The following is a 19,559-nucleotide window of genomic DNA, read 5'->3' on the forward strand; positions in this document are numbered from 1 at the left end:
TCTCTCATGGCACATCAATTGCTTGGAGATGATAGCAGTATTTCTGGCCCTTGGCATTTCCTTTCAAAACCTCAGAGGCCATCATGTTCTGGTGCAAACAGAGAATATGTCAGTGGTCGCTATCATAAATCGACAGGGGGGCCTGAGATTGTGCCCCCTGTGCAGATTGGCGCATGAGGTTCTCCTGTGGTCCCAGGGAAAACTTCTTTCTCCTAGGGCCATGTTTATCCCTGGGGACAGCAATGCGGGAGCAGACATCCTGTCGAGGCAGGGGCTGAGGCCCGGGGAAGGGATACTTCACCCAGAAATGGTGGAGTTAATATGGAGGGAGTTTGGTCAGTTGAATGTGGATCTGTTTGCCTCTCAAGAGAACACCCATTGCCCGCTCTGGTACTCCCTCACGCATCCAGCCCCTCTGCCATGTAGCCTTGGCAACGTCTGTATGCATTTCCCCCGATCGCTCTGCTCCCAGGGGTTCTAGAGAGGGTCCGGCAGTACGGGATCAGCTTACTCCTAGTAGCCCTGTACTGGCCAGCCCGAGTGTGGCTTTCGGACATTATGGTTCTCCGTGGCAGGTTCCGATCAAGAGAGGACCCTATTTCTCAGGCCGAGGGCACAATATTTCACCCTTGTACGGAGTTATGGAAACTGTTGGTTTGGCCCCTAAAGGGGAACCAACTCGTAAATGCTGGTCTCTCAACTGAGGTTGTTGAGACCATTTTAAACTCTAGAGCCCCCTCCACGAGGAAACTGTATGCATTAAAATGGAATGTTTTCAATTTATGATGCAGAGAAATTCAGGTGGACCCAGTTAACTGCCCATTGGCTTCAGTGCTGGAGTTCCTCCAGAGTCGATTCTCTGACAGGCTCTCCCTGTCCAAGCTATGTCAAGTCTAGCCAAGTCTATGCTGCATATAAAGCCATAGCTGCATTCCACACGGCATTAGGGATGGGCACCTTGGGGAGACCCCCACTTATTGTACGTTTCCTCCGTGGATTTAGGAGGATGAGGCCTGTCATCCAGTCCAGGGTCCCCACGTGGGACTTGGCAGTGGTTCTTGAGGGGCTATCCCTGGCTCCCTTTGAACCTTTGGAAGAGGTGACTGAGAAGTTCATGTCTTTCAAGGTAGCCTTCCTGCTCGCCATCACGTCCCTAAAAAGAGTCGGGGACCTGCAGGCTCCCGGTAAAGTAAAGGCGATTCTCCACCCTAGACCTGGTTATGTGCCTAAAGTGCCGTCAAATGTGGCAAGGTCTATAATTCTCCAGGCCTTCCATCCTCCACCAAATGTGTTGGATGAGCAAGCTAAGCTAAATTGATTGTTCCCTATCCGAGCCCTCTCTAATTTGTTTCTCTAAAAACCTGGTGTACAAGGGAAAAAAAACTGTTGGACAAGATTTGCTCAAAGCTGTTGATTCACTTGCCCTCATTTATCAAAAGTGCATACACCATAACTCCCAAAACCACAGTGACTTTGAGATTTATCAAAAAGGAAGTTGGTGTAGGCTACGGCATGCTCAAATCCTACACCAAAATATTACAGTTCCCCAACAAAATGTAAATTAACTCAATGAATTTACAAAACCTTTCGGCACCACATTAATAATGAAAAATAGGGGAAAAAATATGCAGAAAATGTAAATATCTTATCAGATCAATTAATTACTTTCAGTTCAAAGATTTTAGTTAAAAACATGTAACTTTTCTCTTTCCTTCTTGCTCTTAGAACTGTCCTAGTCCAAAAATAACCAAATACCTCAATTCTTAAGTCAACAGAGTAACAAAATCCTCCAGGTGAAATGAACTGTTGAAACGATGCAAATCCAAAGGAAAGTGAGAAACATATGGCGCTTTTCCACTACACAGAACCAGCTCGACTTGACTGTGTAAAAGTTAGACCTGTACCTGCTTTCGGGTACTATTTTTTGTATCACCTCCGGCGAGGTTCTGAGCGAGCTAAGGCGAGTTGAGGCAATACTAAAATGTGACGTGAAAACAATGCCAACTGCTGATAGAGAATCATCACCATTCACTGTCATCACTCTTCTCTCTGTGTTCTATTTTCATCTCTTTTCTTGATCTTCGTCTGTATTTTCGATCTGCTTTGCTCATAGGGGGCGGAGTTAATGCTGCGGCCTGGTTTTCCTAATTGGAGGCCTAACATCTGCAGTGCTATTCCCAGTTTTCATTAGTTGAATTTTGCTGCAATAATTTATATATGAAAAATAAAATGTATGATTTACATATTAAAATAAACTTGTACATTGTCACAAAGTTTCGTTTTATTTCCTGTCCATTGGCATACATATTTAAAATAATTATATAGATTTATATTTTGAGTTTCTTTAATTGTTTTAGAACAATTTACTTTAATATAGACTGCAAATGTACTATTGTGTGTCTGGGTTACACCGGCTTTGTGTAAACGTGGCCTGAGAAGAGGTCAATTATACCCCTTTTCCATCAAGGCAGAGCTGGTGCTGGTTCAGAGCCAGAGTTTCAAATCGGTTCTTTGATTTTCGACCACTAAAGCACCAGCTCCGAACCAGTAAAATTGGTTCTTAAGTAGCACGAAATCATTGCTGGTCTAGAAGTAAAAACCACTTATGTCAGTGGCTGGGGGCTAGGTTACCGTGACCAACAAGACGAATAGAAGCTTGTGACTTCATCTTTTAAATAGCAGCTAATCATGTTAATAGCAGCTCGATTGTAATCTCCGTTAATGCAAGTTACGGCGAGCTGCACGGATGTGCTGGATTCGCCGTGTTTGGATACCAATGTAGGTTTGCAAAGCCATGAGCATAAATAGTAACGCAACAACCGCCATTGTTGATGGAAGGCTTGTTCGAGATGCATCGGAGTAGCGTGGACTGATCGGAGCTGCGGGAGTGTTTGGAGAGTTTACAACTCCTTCTGCTTTTGAATCAAATCTTTTTCTAATGTTTTTTTCACAGTGATTCGCAATGCCGAACCATCTCGAACAAGCCCGGTGTGTTTGTGTATGCAGTGATGTAAGCTGGCTCTGTGATGGATCTCTAGCATGTGGAAAGGCAAACCAGTTCTTTGAAAGCTCGTCAGTCGAACCAACTCCAAACCGTCACTAGCTCTAGCTCTGAACCAGCACCTGGTTCTTGTTGTGGAAAAGGTGTATTACCGAGGCTGCAGGAATGGGGTGACAATGGCATTCTCACCTCTTGTAGGAATCATAAGCTTGCATGGAAGAGCCAGAGGTGTGATGGCATGTTGATATACGAGAGCAGACAGACACCCTGTAAAGACACACATACACAAAAGACAAGTTACAGAGACTGTATTCAAAGGGTACCAATTCAAGTCAGTGCAATAGACAGCAGACAGAAATACAAACATCTGTCGGAATTCCTTATTACCGAAGTATGGTTCGTTTGGACAACCCTTAAGTCTCACGCCCTTGGCACTGGTTTCAATCAAGAAGTGTCGTACCAACTCATTTGTGATGTCTCCAACTTCAAGGTAAAGAAAAAAAGATAAATGAGGAGGAAGGTCTGTTCAGTGATGAATCAAATGATGACACAGTTATTTTACCTTTCTTGTTCTGCTGCATCATTGGAGGAGGAGAGGCTACTTTCATGGCCAAACCATATGCTCCTCTGAACGAGTTACTGTCTCGAATGACAAATGCTCCTGGTTCACGATCTTTAAGAATACAAATGGCTGAAACATACAAATGAGAAAATGTGTCACCAATCAGTTAAACGTCATTATAAAGGCAACACACAGTAAACAAAAAATCTTCTGTAATGACCAAAATGGGGCTTTGACAAGGCTGCATTTCTAGTCCTCGAGATCCACTTTCCTGCAGAGTTTACCTCCAATCCTGATCAATGTTTGTTGTGTTCAAATGCTTTGCTGTTTGAAATCATGGAGGTTGCCAGATTCATAATTGCCTGTTTCTTGGGGAAATGTTATTTTAAAGAGCCCCTATCATGGATTTTTGAAAATGACTGTTCATATGGTGTGGAATATAGCTCTAAGGGAATGAAAACATCCTGCAAAGATTTATATCTGAAAGTGCACCGTATATAAAGTTATTGTCTTTCAAAAGTGAGAGTCGACTCTGAGTCTATGAAATGAATTGTTTTTGAAACGAGTCATTAGCTGTTACATCATGGCGTAGAGACATATTGGCCGCGCCCAGTTACTGCGCACACAGACGGAAGTGTAAACTTGAAGTCTACACATTCAAATACTTCATCATAGCATCATGTCGAGAAGACGCTGTGTTCTACAATGCAAAGATAGTTCCGCCACTTTGTTTTCATTTACCAGGGACGAGCATGTGAAGAATCGGTGGTTAGAGTTCATATTTGCAACAATACCACAACAGTATAGCCCGATTGTGTTTTCATCATTTTAATTACGAATCGTTCAAAAACATAAATGAATTCAAATGTGGATTCACAAGTGGTTGTTCCTGAAGGAGGGCTCAGTAACTTACTTACCCAGTGTATATGGATCAGCTTCCTCATATGAATCACAACCTGTAAGTATTATTTATAATTGTTGCTTTTAGTTGAACGGTTTTGTAGCGAGCTATGGGCACGAGGAGGAAAGGCGCGATAAGTATGCGTGTGTGTGTGTGTGTGTGTGTGTAAGTTACGCTCAGTGCAGCTTCTAGGTCTCGAATGTCAATTTTTTTTTTTTTTTAAATATGTGAAATGTTTGTCGCTGTTATTGGAGTTGTCATAAAGAATAGATCGTCTTGTAGTACTGCAGTGCTTTATCAGTATGTTTATGCATTGGGCAAACAAACAATAACTGACTGGGTCTGTCATCTAACCAATCACCGCCGATTAGTGTCACGCAAAGGAGTGGTTTGGAAAAATGAGTCGTTGTACGAATCATTTGGGAGTCGGTGAGCAAATCAGTTAAAAATAAATGCATATTATAAGACAAATAGTGTTTTTTATCCTTGCATGCATGTTAAACTGTTTTTGGGAACTCCTAAAACAAAATAGAAACATTTCAAATGCTATGATAGGGGCTCTTTAACACCACAAACTAGTATCTAATACATGTAAATAAATGTCGATATGAGTGAGAATATTTTTTTGTTTGGTGTTGTTGTAAATATCAATACAAATGAAAAATTTCCCAAAACAATTATCAATAGGCTTAAATCTAACACTATCTGTATTTAAATAATATACTTAATTAAATGTGCCTGATGGATATAACTGTCACATGCCAGTCCTGTCTCGTGTAGAACATGTGGTGTTTTGTGTTTCTGCCTCGATCCCACCTTCCTTGTTATCTCATCATTAGTTTTATTTGCTCCACCTGTTGATCCCTCATTACCTGCCTGATTTGTGTCTTTTATCCACAAGTTTCCTACGCCCCATGAGGCCTTGCGTCAAAAGTGGGCGCATCTTCTGGTTCGAAGTAAACAAAGTGCGACTTGACATGCTTGACAATCGTTCATTCAACAGTTGACAGTCATTCAAGTTATAGCGATCCAAACTAGCTAACAGTACCTTTACCCTCCACAGTAGTTGGTTGGGAGTTATAATAACATTATTAATAATCAATACTCATGAAGGCAAGGTTACACAGTTGTGTGGCTGACAAACAATTAAAATAAAAAATACACACTTAGTCATTGTGCTTTGGAGATTGATAGAGTTTATAGAATATTAAGAATTTAAACAAATGTATACAGGAAGATTCGTCGTCTTTTGGGAGTTGATGGAAACTACAGTCGTTGGCAGGATCACTCTGATTTCGTTTTCGGCTTATGTTCAAAACAATCACGTTTAAGCCACTGAATTAGTTTAGTCCGGTTATACATACAACCGCGAACAGCACATGTTGTCCCTGAGCTCCGTAACGACATCTCTCATAAAGATTTGCGTCTTTAAATAGTAAAATAATTATCTGAAAACAGCTAGCCTCTTCGCTAACTAACACACAAAATACCATAGGAATGCTACTTCCGCCGCCTTACCGGAAGTTTCACCCACTTTATTTTTTCCCTCGGAAACTTGTGGATAAGTTTCTTTGTGTTTGCAGTCTGTGTCGGATTGTTGTCTTATATACGTCTCCTGGTTTCCTGTGACCCTCCGGTATGTTTGTTTTTGAAGATGTTGTTTTGTTTTATATTATGTTTGACCCCTTGTGGGTTCTTGTTTTACTTTGTTTCTTTTATGAAATAAATCACTATTCTTTTTCAATTGAGTCATAATGTACATGCCGTTAAATGTAGTGATGGGCAGATTGAGGCTTCATGAAGCAATGAAACAGTTAAAGCAAATGTGCTATACAGTATATATGGGGGGGGGGGGGGGGGTCAAATCTGCCTTTTGCCGAACATACATTATATTTTATATTATATAAATTTTTGCCAATTTATATTATATTTTGCCAATTAACTAAAATCGAAAATATTATATGGCTTTTTGTCTTCATAAAACAGCACAAGACTTTAAGAATAGGCATTCTGTGTGCACTTTGCTCACGCGATCAGTATGGTTCTGTGTGATCTTTCCCGAACTACCTACCAACCAAACCCTGATTCGGCGGAGCACTCCACCTGATGAAACATTCAAAAGCTTCATTTAGCCGTAGTCACTTTACGTGGGTGTTTTGAATCACGCTTTGGATCAGTGTTTCGAATCATTTGCGCTTCGGGATCTCGCAAAGCTTCGGAACGTCTGTTTCTTGTCAGCCATCCTTAGTTAAATGTCCGAGAGAAACTAAGCAAAATGTAGATCTACATCTGGGGAGGGATATTTTATCCCAGGATCCCTAACTCTTAAATGCTATTAACCCCAGTGACGGGTAGGTTTAGGGATGGGGTTGAGGTAGGTCATATGTTTATATATACAGTAATAACGTTAAGTCAGTGGCGTTCATAAACACGGCGAAAAGCGATTATGCGTATTGATAGCACACCAATAATGGAAATACGAATTGGCGAGTCATACACACATGCAATTTCATGAGATCAGTCTGCTCTTCCGGTGCTCTCGAGAAGGAGAAAGAAAACTCCCTCTGTGACGGTTCCGGTGGTCCCGAGTCCGGTGGTCCAGAGTCGGAGGAAGAGGGGAAAGTCCTGCTCAGCAACCTGTCCGGTGTTTCCTAACCCAGAGACCATCCAGGAGGTGACCGCCATCCCTGACATGCGACCCAGGTGCCTTGCTCTGCCTGCACCGCCCAGGCGCCTTGCTCTGCCTGAGCCGCCCAGTCACCCTGCTCTGCCGGCCCCATTCAGGCTGCTTGCCCTGCCTGCCCCGCTCAAGCTCCTCACCCTGCCGGCGCCACTCCAGTGACCGTCATGTCTGCTGATCCAGAGACTGTTCACGTCACGTCTGCCGATCCTGTGTCTGTTGCTATTCCTGACCTGGTGTCTGTTGCTGTTCCTCCGCCATGGCCACCCAAGATGACGTCCCCACCCTGGCCGCCTGCAAGACCTGCTTCTCCCTGGCCTCCCGATGAAAGGTTTCCGCCCTGGCCGCCCGAGGGAAAGCCTCCGCCCTGGCCACCCAAGGGAAAGTCTTCGCCCTGGCCCCCAGATAGACTAATCTTTCTGCCCTGGCCTTCTGAAATGTCCATTTCCCCTGCCTCACCTTGGTCTGTCCTTCCTGTTCCACCTTGTTTTATTCCTCCCACCCCTCCCTGGGCTGTCCCTCCCGCTCCTCCCTGGGCTGTCCCTCCCGCTCCTCCCTGGGCTGTCCTTCATGTCCCTAGTGGAGCGTCTGGTAGTCGACGTCACTGTCTCGATCCCACTTTCCTTGTTATCTCATGATTGTTTTTATTTGCCCTGCATTCAAAAGGCAGCAGCTCGAGTTCTTAAAAGAACCAGAAAGTATGACCATATTAGCCCGGTTCTGTCAACCCTGCATTGGCTGCCATTGCCCCCCGACTGAGCCTGGGTTCTCCCAAGGTTTTTTTTCTCCATTCAGTCACCTGATATTTCACCGGAGTTGAATTGGCACTGTTGCCTTGGCTTTTGGCATGCTTAGTTGGGGACATTAAATATTCAACAATATTATTGATCTGTGTTGTATTATTTTCATGTTATCACTGTGAAGCTGCTTTGATACAATTTGTATTGTAAAAAGTGCTATATAAATAAAGGTGACTTGACTTGACCCACCTTATGATCCCTCAGTTCCTTGGTGTTTGCAGTCTGTGTCGAATCTTTGTCTTGTATATGTTTCCTGTTTTCCTGTGACTCTCCGGTATGTTTGTTTTTTATTGTTGTTTTGTTTTATATTATATTATACCCCCCCCCCCCCATTGTGGGTTCATGTTATTCTTTTGCAATTGACTCCTCACCTAGTTTTCTTTAGTTGTCACGTAACAATAACGACCATGCAAAGCACACAATAAAGATATACCAGTCACAGCAGAAAATTTGAATATTTACAAAATTTTCAATAGAATGTGAAGGCAGAATAAGCTTTTCAGGGAAATGGATCTTGAGGGCCAGAGTGGCCCAACCCTGTGTTTTATTATGGTCACTTCTGTGACAGAAGGGTTTGGCTCCACTCTACACGGATTCAGGGAAAATACTATGTGAAATCTGATATTAAATCTCTCACCTTGTTCCCTGGAGATTTCTGGTTTGTACCAATATTTGGATGTATCTTGAACAAATTTGATATTCAATCTAATATCTGGAGGTCCATCGGCTGAAAAGAATAAATGGTTTGCTGAAGATTTTATCAAATAAGTACACATCTGTATCTTTTAGTGATTTAATTTATATGGTTACTAACTGTATTTATTATCTTACCATATATTGAGGTGATTTCAGGCCCTTGTGACAATTGTGTAGGAGTTGAAGCTTTCCTACTTTCTGCTGGAAAACTTTCAGAATGTCCTGCGATGGATCCCGCTTTTATATCCAGGGGCAAGAACAGTGAGGGGCTACAGGATTGCTCCTGGGCAAATGTGGGGGTAGCAGGTCCAGGCTGAAGCATAGAAGTGGTGCTTTGCCTGGACTGAGCCCCATGTCTCTCATCTGGAGTGGCCTGGACCCTAGATGGAGCTTTGTGAACTGGGCTAGAGGCAACTGCAGGTGACGGGTGACGGTCTAGCACAGGACTAGGTGGGATGAATTTGCCACTGCGACCCAAAAGAGGACTGTTGGGAGTGGTTGGTTCACTGCTGCCACTGGATGTTGGTATACGTCGCCCCAAAGCAGGGCTGCTCTGACCACCAAGCCTACGTTGAAGGGCAGGGCTTGGCGGTGTATTGGTGGCCACCGTACGGTGGAGTGTGTTGGGGCTTCCTGGGACATGATGAACACCCATGATGTTAACAGTGGCCTCATCAGGGTTAAGGTAAGTAAAGGTGTCTGGAAAGAGAGGAGCCCGGATGGGCTCAGATGGAAATGATGGAAAGGCAGGCTGACTGCCAAAACTGTTTGGAAACAAAAGAGATACAAGAGAAAGTGTGAGTACATAAACGAAAAAAGATACATTTCACCGAAACAAATGAGTACACATCATTCTGTAATGTAGTTCTTGAGGAACAATGTAATTAGAGATGCGTTTTAGCACCATGTTCAGAGTTAAAAATACACATTTTCTCACATCTCAGGCAGTCATGTTAATGTTGTGATTAGTAATTATTGGTAATTCTTTATGATTTGTCATTGTTGATAGTTCTTAATAAGGCTAATCTTATTCAGTAATTAGTTAATCTTGTTTCCATATTAGTTAATAGTAATAGCTGAAGTGTTAATGCAGCACTATCTAATGCAGCACTTTCCCTGCAGTGCTTTTTATGACAGACCATTATTCTGATGTTTTACCATATTTTGGATTTGAAAAAGGGATGGTGGTCAGATAACAACACTTACCCATCAGAACAAGATTTGCCAATTGGCTGAGGTGGGTTGAAAGTGTGTGCAGGAGGAACTGGTCTTTCAAAAGCAGAGGAGTATGGATGCTGCAATGGAGAAATCACTCCTGTTCTCATGAAACCATGTGGCTCTAGAAGAAAAACAAAAACATAAACAAGAAACATCACTTGGGAATACGAAAACAATATATATATATATATATATATATATATATATATATATATATATATATATATATATATATATATATATATATATATATGGTGAACCAATATGACCAATAACCAACAGCCCAATGGTGAACAGGATTAACATTAACAGTGTGAATGTGGTGAGAATGCAAAGCAGGAATGTAGTATCAGAAATCAGCACTACAGAAGAGAGGTGTGGGCCAGAGTGGTATTTCTGATGTAATGATTAATAAACCAAGCAATAGATTACTATAACAATTGGAAAATATATTACTTGTAAATAAAAAAATGTTCAGCAATCCATCACATTAAAGAAAAGTTTATAGTGTACTATAGGAACTCACCTGAGCTGCATTGTTGTACCAGAGCTTCTGCAGGGTTCTGGGCCTTCAGGCCTGTGGCTGGCAGAGTGGCCTGCCCAGAATTGCCTATTTAAACAAAAGGGGATAAAGGCAAGAAAAAAAGACTTTGATTGTCAGGTTTAAGCTCTCCATCTCAAAAATGTTATAGATATAAAATCACCTAAAGCATTATTAGGAACCCCTGTTCAATTTCTTATTAATGCAATTATCTAATCAACCAATAAAATGGCAGTTGCTTCAATGCATTTAGTGGTGTTGTCCTGGTCAAGACAATCTCCTGAACTCCAAACTGAATGTCAGAAAGGGAAATGTTATGATCCTGTCTCTTTCTCTTTCCTTTGCCTCCCTACTGGTCATACACACAGTATTGTACACACTCTTTTACTGATTCGCAATTACTCTCTCTCTTCCCAGCTGTTCCTTGTTCCCTTCTGCTTGGCTCTAGATTTCCCGCACCTGTTCTCTCTTTTCTCTGATTACACTTGCTACTTCTTCCCTCTCTTTTCCCTATCTCTTTGTCAGATTGTTTGTGAACCTCTGATGAAAGAAGCTACACAGATTTACCCTCCTTCAGCCTGCTTTGTTCCTGTCCTGTCCAGTCCGATGCTGGTTGATCCCTCCGGGAGACCTCAGTTGCAAGTACTGTTTCACCTGAGCTAAGATTGTTCTCTGTGCTTATTCAGTACTCGTACTACCAGAGACAGCTACTGTTTCCAGCTGACCATCCTCCGGGAGCTTCCCGAGTGACCAGAGGCAAGCCGCCACCAGTGCTCCTTTTCCTTGCAATCAGCCGCCCTCACTGTTCCAGAGTTGATTCTTCTGTTAATGTTCTCTGGCCCTGATTCAGGCTGTTATCTGTTGAACTTTTTCTGCAAGAACATTTCTGTTTCTGGTGGCTTCCTAATTTATTATCATTAAAAGAACACTTTGACTATGGTTCGCTGTTGGGTTTACTCTCTCCTCACAACAGGAAAGACATATGATTTAAGCAATTTTGAGCATGGCATGGTTGTTGGTGTCAGACAGGCCAGTCTGAGTATTTCACAATCTGCTCAGTTACTGGGATTTTCACGCACAACCATTTCTAGGGTTTAAAAAGAATGGCGTGAAAAGGGAAAAACATGCAGTCTGCGGCAGTCCTTGCCTTGGGCGAAAATGCCTTGTTGGTGCTTGAGGTCAGAGGAGCATGGGCCGACTGATTCAAGCTGATAGAAGAGCAACTTTGACAGAAATAACCACTCGTTACAACCGAGGTATGCAGCAAAGCATTTGTGAAGCCACAACACACACAACCTTGAGGCGGATGGGCTAAAACAGCAAAAGACCTGTTACACTAAAAAATAGGAAAAAGAGGCTACAATTTTGCAAGAGCTCACCAATATTGGACAGTTGAAGACCGGAAAAATGTTGCCTTGTCTGATAAGTCTCGATTTCTGTTGAGACATTCAGATGTCAGAATTTAGTGTAAACAGAATGAGAACATGGATCCATCATACCTTGTTACCACTGTGCAGGCTGGTGGTGGTGGTGGTGTAATGGTGTGGGTGATGTTTTCTTGGGACACTTTAGGCCCCTTAGCGCCAATTGGACACATGTTTAAATGCCATGGCCTAGCTCAGCATTGTATCTGACCATGTCCATCCCTTTATGACCACCATGTACCCATCCTCTGATGGCTACTTCCAGCAGGATAATGCACTATGTCACAAAGCTCGAATCATTTCAAATTGGTTTCTTGAACATGACAATGAGTTCATTGAACTAAAATGGCCCCACAGTCACCAGATCTCAACCCAATAGAGCATATTTGGGATGGAACGGGAGCTTCGTGCCTTGGATGTGCATCCCACAAATCTCCATCAACTGCATGGTGCAATCCTATTAATATGGGCCAACATTTATAAAGAATGCTTTCAGCACCTTGTTGAATCAATGCCACGTAGAATTAAGGCAGTTCCGAAGGCGAAAGGGTTAAACACAGTATTAGTATGGTGTTCCTAATTATCCTTTAGGTGAGTGTATTTCAATGTCAATAATTTAAGGAGGTGCCCGTGATGCATGCAAATGACCAAACTCAGAAGCCACAAGCAAGGCATGAGTCAAGCAGGGAAATATACAAGTGTTGAAAGTGGAAAATATAAGTCACTTTAAGTTTTATAGTAGACTTGCCTTAAATCATTAACTTTGCGTGAAGGAGCTAAACTACTCAATATACATACAATATACATACAGAGAGTATAGATAATTTCAGAGGTAGTGACAACAAAAAATTCAGTTACTATGTACTGTACACAGTATTGGATGTTACACAGTATCCAACCCCGCATTACGCATGGACCGCTTCTCACACCTTTAAACATGCTAAATAAATAAATAAATAAATAAAAAGGGCAGGGTAAAAGGCATTTGGCCTAACCTTGCCACAGAACAGTTTTTCACATGCAGCATCCCTTGTCACAGCAGATTCAGCAATTCTTTGTAAGTTCAGCATTCAATGCAAATTCTTTCCAAGAATATTTTCATCATTGTTTGGTATTTGAAAGCCAAAACTTCCATATGTGCTTTGTCCATCCAAAACATTTTTCAACAGAGGAATTAATATTATGATGGAATAGAAGTATTCAATGTTCAAGTGGTATACAATAGGTGGTTTGCAGTCACGTGATTGTGTTGACGCACGGAATGCAGATGGAGGGCAAGGAGTGAAGAGCGCAATGGACGATATGGAGGAAAATCCGTACTGTACTACTTTAGACGCTATTACAAGAGAAATATATAAACAGAAAATCGAAACATATGTTGGACGTGATCCTTACGTTATGAAGAGGACCGAATTTCAACTGAATTAAGAGATTTGCCTGCCATCGAGGCGGTAGATATCAGCAACTAACTCATCTTACATACTTTGACTTTACAAAGTTCGGCAACTGGTACGTTACACAAACAGCCACATAAGTGTATTTAAACACCTGAATAATGTAATTATAAGCCACATAAATAATGTATTAAAGGGGTGATGAACTGAGAAATCAAATTTTCCTTGAGCTTTTGACATCTAAGAGGTCATCATATTATAAGAATATCCTGTAAGTTTCAGAACTGAAAACGTCCTTGTTAGTCCAATAAAAGCTTTTATTTACACCAGCCTCTGAAAACGTCTCGTTTTTAAAAGTGGGAAACTATGACGTCGAAGGGGTTAAAACACCACCCCCGCAGAAGAAGATCAACACCTACTTCAACACAGCCGGTTTAGCCCGCCCACCAATTCGCGCATTACACGCATAGCTAAGTAGCCTAACATACATGCCTATGCCTACCTCGTGATGACAAACCGGATCGATCTAACGAGCAATACAGAATATTGTGTGCTGTGCCTGGTTGTGGAAGAAGACAGTTGCTGCATAAGCGTCCTCTGGATTCCAATAGGACTTCATGGATAAACTTTATTTTTAATGACTTTCCAGCTGATGAGGGTAAAACATCGTCGTCTGTTCGCTTCATTTCACTGAGGATTGTTTTGTAAAAAAGACTGGATTTGCTGACCGATTAAGAGTAAAGAACGGTGCTGTGTCGTCTATATTGGATCTGACAGGAATTGTGCAACACACGGACTCTTGGTTGAACATTCATGGGCGAATCCGGTTGCCATTTGACAACATTGGACGTTTTCCCCCACGTACACTGACGGGTGAGTTTAACTCATTATAATATGCAAAACTGTTACCCACTCGCAGCAGTGGGCATTTATTTCCAAGTCTTCAGTGCGACACGCCCATAAAAACCGACCGTTTTTCAGGAAGGCTCACAACTTGGGTACAAAATAGCCTATTACTTATTCATTTTGATGTTTTTGAATGCAAAAACCAAGCGAACGTCTTAAGTTGACCTCAGACAACAATATAATAACATTTTAAAAGCCAGTTCATGACCCCTTTAACTCACATTTGACGAAGTGATCACTGCACACACACACACACACAGGCATTTTCCGATTCGGCTCCTCCTGACCGCAGACGTAGGTTTGCAAGGCATTTTCCCTGGTGTTTTTCTGTCAATTTCTTTATTTTCCCCCCTTATGAACTACAACTTTTGGCACACGATAAAAACTCCTCGTGGTTTGATCGATTTGAGCAACCATAAATGACGCAAAACATAGGCATTTTGAGTGTGTTATAGTGCTTCCTAAATATAGAAAATCACTTCCTGCCCTCCATCTGCATTTCGCGCCATGGCAACGCAGTGGCGTATTGTCACGTGAAAACAAGCTATTAATAAAAATATCAAGATAGTAAAAAAAAGCAATTGTTACAAAAGACATCATCTTTACATTTACCTTTACGTTTCGTCACCTGAAGTCATGACAGAACTTTAACTGTCCATAAATACATATACATTTTGTTTATTGCTTGATATGAGTCATGATTTATGCAGGAAGGCTAAAATTACATGTTAAAGAGAATGTGGTAAGGTTTCTGGCAACACAGGAATGGTAGGGGCCAGGACAGGATGTATGTCTCACCACTAATATTGCAGGAGGGACTAAAAGGAACTGCTTCCATTTCCTCAAAGGCATCCCTGAAACTATGCACTGGCTTCTGAAAGGGAAACAAATTTACAAATTTAATACAACTGAGAGAAGTAAAACAAATGTACTGTACAACAACTTATTTAAAACAATACAATGTTAAATAAATTAAATTATATACCTCCTTGGGTTGTCCACCTGGGTTCATTGCAATTGTGTTGGAAAAGTCTGGAGACACATGTTTCAATGGAGAACACACCCCGAGGGCTGAACTTTCATTTTGGCTACTGAGGTACTGGCTCTCACTGGTGGTTCGTCGGCGTATAGTTGGCATTGCTTCATCTGGGGTTACTGTACGTGAATGGGATCCTAAAGAACACGGAATAGTGTTCTAAGTTCGTTAAACAAATCCAGATCCAGGCCATATATATTCCTTACTTTACTGCGTTTTGCTAAATTTCTATTAAATGTGTATTTTGTTTCTAATATCACAAATTAATTTCTTCTAAAGTAGATTTTTCCTACATTATTCAGTGGCCTCTGAATGCAATGTTTTTGATTACTGAACACTCCTCAGATCTGAGCCTTACTGTACATATTGTGTACCGACATTTGTGATAATAGCTGGCCATTTCAGTAAAAGTGGAGCAGCCATGTTGAATTTAAACTTTGACCTGGTTTTGATATGAAATCTTCTTTAAATTTGCAATAATTTATCCAAGTATTCCAGTGATATAAAACTGAAATAAGATGACAGAGAAAAGAGAGAATAGAAGGGAGTACGGGACAGTGTGAGAGGTGGAGGACTGGGAGAGGGGACAAACCAGAGAAGGAATAGGAACGATGATGTTCAGACCGGATGGACATGCTCTTGGAGATGCCCCGGATGCGAGCGTTGTACTCTGGGTGGAGAAATGGAGTGGGTTGAAGTAGAAGAAGAGGAGAGTGCAGGTGGGGTATCAGTGGTGTGAGGGGTGGTCCACATGCCAAGGCAGAGATAGACAGAAGGGTGAACATCAAGAAAAATGAATAAATGGTGAATCTGAATCCTAATTTATGGACCATGTCATATAGTACTATAGTGCAACTCTACATTACTAGAAACTGTTTTTGTAATTGTTTGTGGATTTCCATATGTGACTAAATAATAAAGTAACCAAAAGGATATAGTTGCCTGCTATAGTACTGGGTGGCACAAGAGGCCTGAAGCCCCGTTCACACTACACGTGACCAAGCGACGCAATACCATTCATTATCAGTGGTAAGCGGGCGATTTCCGGCGACACGCGCGGCAGCGACCGGAGGGGTGTGTCCAGCGACGTGACAAAGTTGAGAAATGTTTAACTTCATGCAAATGAAGGGCGATTTTCGCGAGCGACAACCAATAGGAGTGAAGTCAGTGGAGCGCGTCACTCTTCAGTGCTGAGTCTGACCGAGGCAAGTTGAACGAGAAGCTCATTTTAGCAGTCAGAAACTGTCCTATAATTCATGATATATCTCCGTGTACATACAGTGGTGTTCATCGTACTGACTCCGTGACTGAGTGGTTTCAGGGAACCCAGATAGACTGGTATTTACCCGTTTGCTGCAGTTAAATTGCCGCGATGGCAAAGAACACTCACTGTTTCTCGTTCATCTTTAATATTATGCATTTTATGTACTGATTCCATTTATATTTAGACTTTTCCTTACAAAATATTTGTTTGTAGCGGCAATAAAACGATTTGTTGTCTAACATAGAGTAACTTCCGTGAATGTCACTCACAAACATTACTAAGCAACCAGTAGTGGGGAACGCCCTCCAGCGCAGCCACAGGCGACCTGCAGTGACAAAGTCGTGTATAGTGTGAACGGGGCTTCAGAGTCTCTTTAGAATAAGTTTGGTTCAGTGAGCTCTTCCCAGTAATTCAATTCATTGCCAGAAGGTGGTGCTGCTACTATGTATTTTCCTGTAAATTCAATAGTCTGTTGTTCAAACCAGAAAATGCATGGTACAGTAGCTGAAGTACAGCATGGTAAGGGTCTATTTTCATTGCTGGTGACTTACATCTATGCAGCTATTCACTCCTACATATAGCACAGTGTTGATGTGAACAGTGTGATTGTCTGCCAGGAATACTTTACATACACATGAGAAATGATGACAGATCTATAATCTCCTTTCGTCATTCTTTAGTGTGTAGGTCAACTTTAGTTCATTATTAGAACATGTGTTTATTGTGTATCCATGCAGTGGGACATACTTTTCAGGGAACTTTTCCAATGTTTATATATTTGGTCTAACTCCTATAGGCCTAATCAGGAGATGAGAGAACTTGATCACAGTTTTATGGCTTACCAAGGCTTGGTGTATTATTTTCTTTGTCAAATATGATTAAATATTAGATCATGCACTATTTAAGTGAGTGAGATGACTTGTCTATATTCCGAAGAGTTATATGAAAACAGGAGAAGACTAAGATATATTCTCATAAAGTGTCAAAATGAGCACTGAGGCTAGGTAGAATCATGTCCTGATTATCCATCAAGTTGTCACTTACAAACTTCGATAATGAACCATAATTGCGAGCCAGCTTCAGCAAAAAAAAAAAAAAAAAAAAATCTCTAAACTACAGAGGTAAAACCAAGAAAATGTATTACATAATCATTAGATGATTTAAAGAATTGACTGATTTTTTTGTCTTCTTTAAATTTAAAAACATTTTGCATATGCATAAAAAAATCATGTATTCAGACCAAACTGTTTCCATCTTCCTTACCTGCCACACGTTGGGCCACAAGACCCTCAATGTTTAGCATTTCTTCCTCAGACTTCGGCTCAGGCTCTTTTACAAGGGTAACAGGGGGAAGTGGTGATGACGATGTGCTGTAACTTCTCTGAGGGCCTGGGAATGTGCCCTGAAGATCTGGAGAGTAAGACACCTCGCTGGTTCCTGGGTAGACATACTGGGGCTTTATTGGAGATGGGAGGGGTAAAGTTGGGGATGGTGTTGTAACTGAACTTCCACGGATACTGTAGGGATCTTGCTGATAGATTGGTGAATGGGGCTGAGGGGACTGAAAACCCCTTTGATGATGCTCAGATAGTGGAGTCATGGGGTAAGCAGGTGATGATCTTTGTGAGGACTGGCCAAAACTGGCTGAAGAAGAGAGAGGTGGGCCACCAGTGACGCTATAGATGGCCTGGTCAGCCTGGTAAGAAGGTCTAGCTAGTGTCTGGGCAAAAGGTGGTTGGAAAGCTGAGATGTTCTCACCAGGGGGGGCACTTTGAGATTTGGGAACTGGTGTATGTGAAGGCTCCAAGTCAAGCATGAGCATGTTTAGGGCATCTATAGACTGTTCTACATCCTGCTGTGATCCTCCTCCACGATTTGGGAAGTGTGGCAGGGTACCATTTGAGCCAAAGAAGGGGTCATCCACAAGACCATATTGATGCCAAGCACTGAGCCCTCGCTGCACTGCCTCTCGGCTGCTGGTATTACGTTCAGGAGCTTGTGGCATGTACCGGGGTCCTCCATCCAGCACCAGGCCACCATATGACTGTGAGCGGTACATTCCTTCGTTTTGCCCACTGTAGTCTATCAGTCCATGTGCTGATGAAGACCCTCGAAGCTGGTGTACAGGCATCTCCTTTTTAGGCCTTCGCTCTAGGAAAGTACCACGTTGTCCGTCTACTTCTACTACAGTGGATTCAGTGACTTCTTTTCTGTCGGCTGGTGTATCTTGACCCTCAAAGGAGGACAGTGTGCCAAGACTGCCTGCACTGTTATCTCCAACCTGGCTTTCCGGTAACTCGTCGTCAATAATATCAGTTTCACGCTCAGCACCTGCTTGTCCGTTAACGTGGACCTGGGCAGGCACAAGGTGCCGCACACCACCCCCTGGGCTTGTGTTGGCAAAAGAGAGGAAATTCTGATGAGAGAGATGTGGTGGTCCCTCAGAACCATTCAGAAGCTGTTCCAACTCTCGGTTCTCACAAGGGCTAATTGCAGTCTCAGGAGGAACTTGGCTCACAGGGCCTGAGCATGACAAAGACTGTTGAGCATCATCTGTGCGGTCTGTCTTAACAGAAGCAGTGGAGTTGCCTGAGTCACTGCTGACAGAAAGGGTGTGATCTGCAGCTGGTAGTGGATGGTTGGCCACTGGAAGAGGAAGTGCGTGTTCAACTACAGGAGGAGCACGGTTAGTTGAATAAGCCCCACTGGCAGACACAATACCCTCAAGAGAGTCTTTCTTCTGAACCTGGACGTACAGGCTGCTGTTTACTGAACCTTGAGAATGAGCAACATCTGAAAGAGAGGTTATAAAAATAGCATTAATAGACTCAATTTGTTCGTTTTCTGGATTAAAATTGTATTAAAAATGAACATTTTGCCATCATTTGCAAACCCTTTTGTAACATCATTGAAGCTATACAACTTAGTACATATGACACATCCACTATTCTGGACAGTTTCTCTTCTGAAGTCAAATGATAACTTTTGACAATGGAGGCCAACAGATCAAATCGAATCTGTTATTAACTGAAAATCGTACCTTCCGCCTGAGCTCTCAAATGTCATTTGCGCTCAAGTTCAATTTAAAAAGTAGTGTCTTTAATATGCCCAAAGCCTAAATCAGAATTCTAAAAGG

At 42.1% G+C, this 19,559-nt stretch overlaps 1 protein-coding gene across 15 annotated transcripts in view; it reads right to left on the reverse strand.

Annotated features, from left to right (window-relative positions):
• Positions 1-19,559, reverse strand: part of tns1a (tensin 1a) — a 138,701-nt gene that overhangs the window by 8,155 nt on the left and 110,987 nt on the right. For 11 of the 15 annotated variants that reach the window (XM_089133941.1, XM_089133938.1, XM_089133933.1 and 8 more), the window contains 12 exons: positions 17,687-19,216; positions 15,752-15,829; positions 15,109-15,296; positions 14,922-14,997; positions 11,779-11,835; positions 10,385-10,468; positions 9,847-9,979; positions 8,776-9,404; positions 8,582-8,671; positions 3,564-3,692; positions 3,389-3,484; positions 3,191-3,268 (listed from right to left, as the gene is read on the reverse strand). In XM_089133941.1, coding sequence (XP_088990067.1) covers positions 3,191-3,268; positions 3,389-3,484; positions 3,564-3,692; positions 8,582-8,671; positions 8,776-9,404; positions 9,847-9,979; positions 10,385-10,468; positions 11,779-11,835; positions 14,922-14,997; positions 15,109-15,296; positions 15,752-15,829; positions 17,687-19,216 — 3,168 coding nt within the window. The remainder of the gene's footprint in view (positions 1-3,190; positions 3,269-3,388; positions 3,485-3,563; positions 3,693-8,581; positions 8,672-8,775; positions 9,405-9,846; positions 9,980-10,384; positions 10,469-11,778; positions 11,836-14,921; positions 14,998-15,108; positions 15,297-15,751; positions 15,830-17,686; positions 19,217-19,559) is intronic. The other 4 variants (XM_089133939.1, XM_039655724.2, XM_089133940.1 and 1 more) reach the window with 3 other exon arrangements.

Source organism: Pimephales promelas, chromosome 8 (assembly GCF_988280905.1).
Source record: "Pimephales promelas chromosome 8, fPimPro1.hap1.1, whole genome shotgun sequence".
In the NCBI taxonomy this organism is placed as follows: domain Eukaryota; kingdom Metazoa; phylum Chordata; class Actinopteri; order Cypriniformes; family Leuciscidae; genus Pimephales; species Pimephales promelas.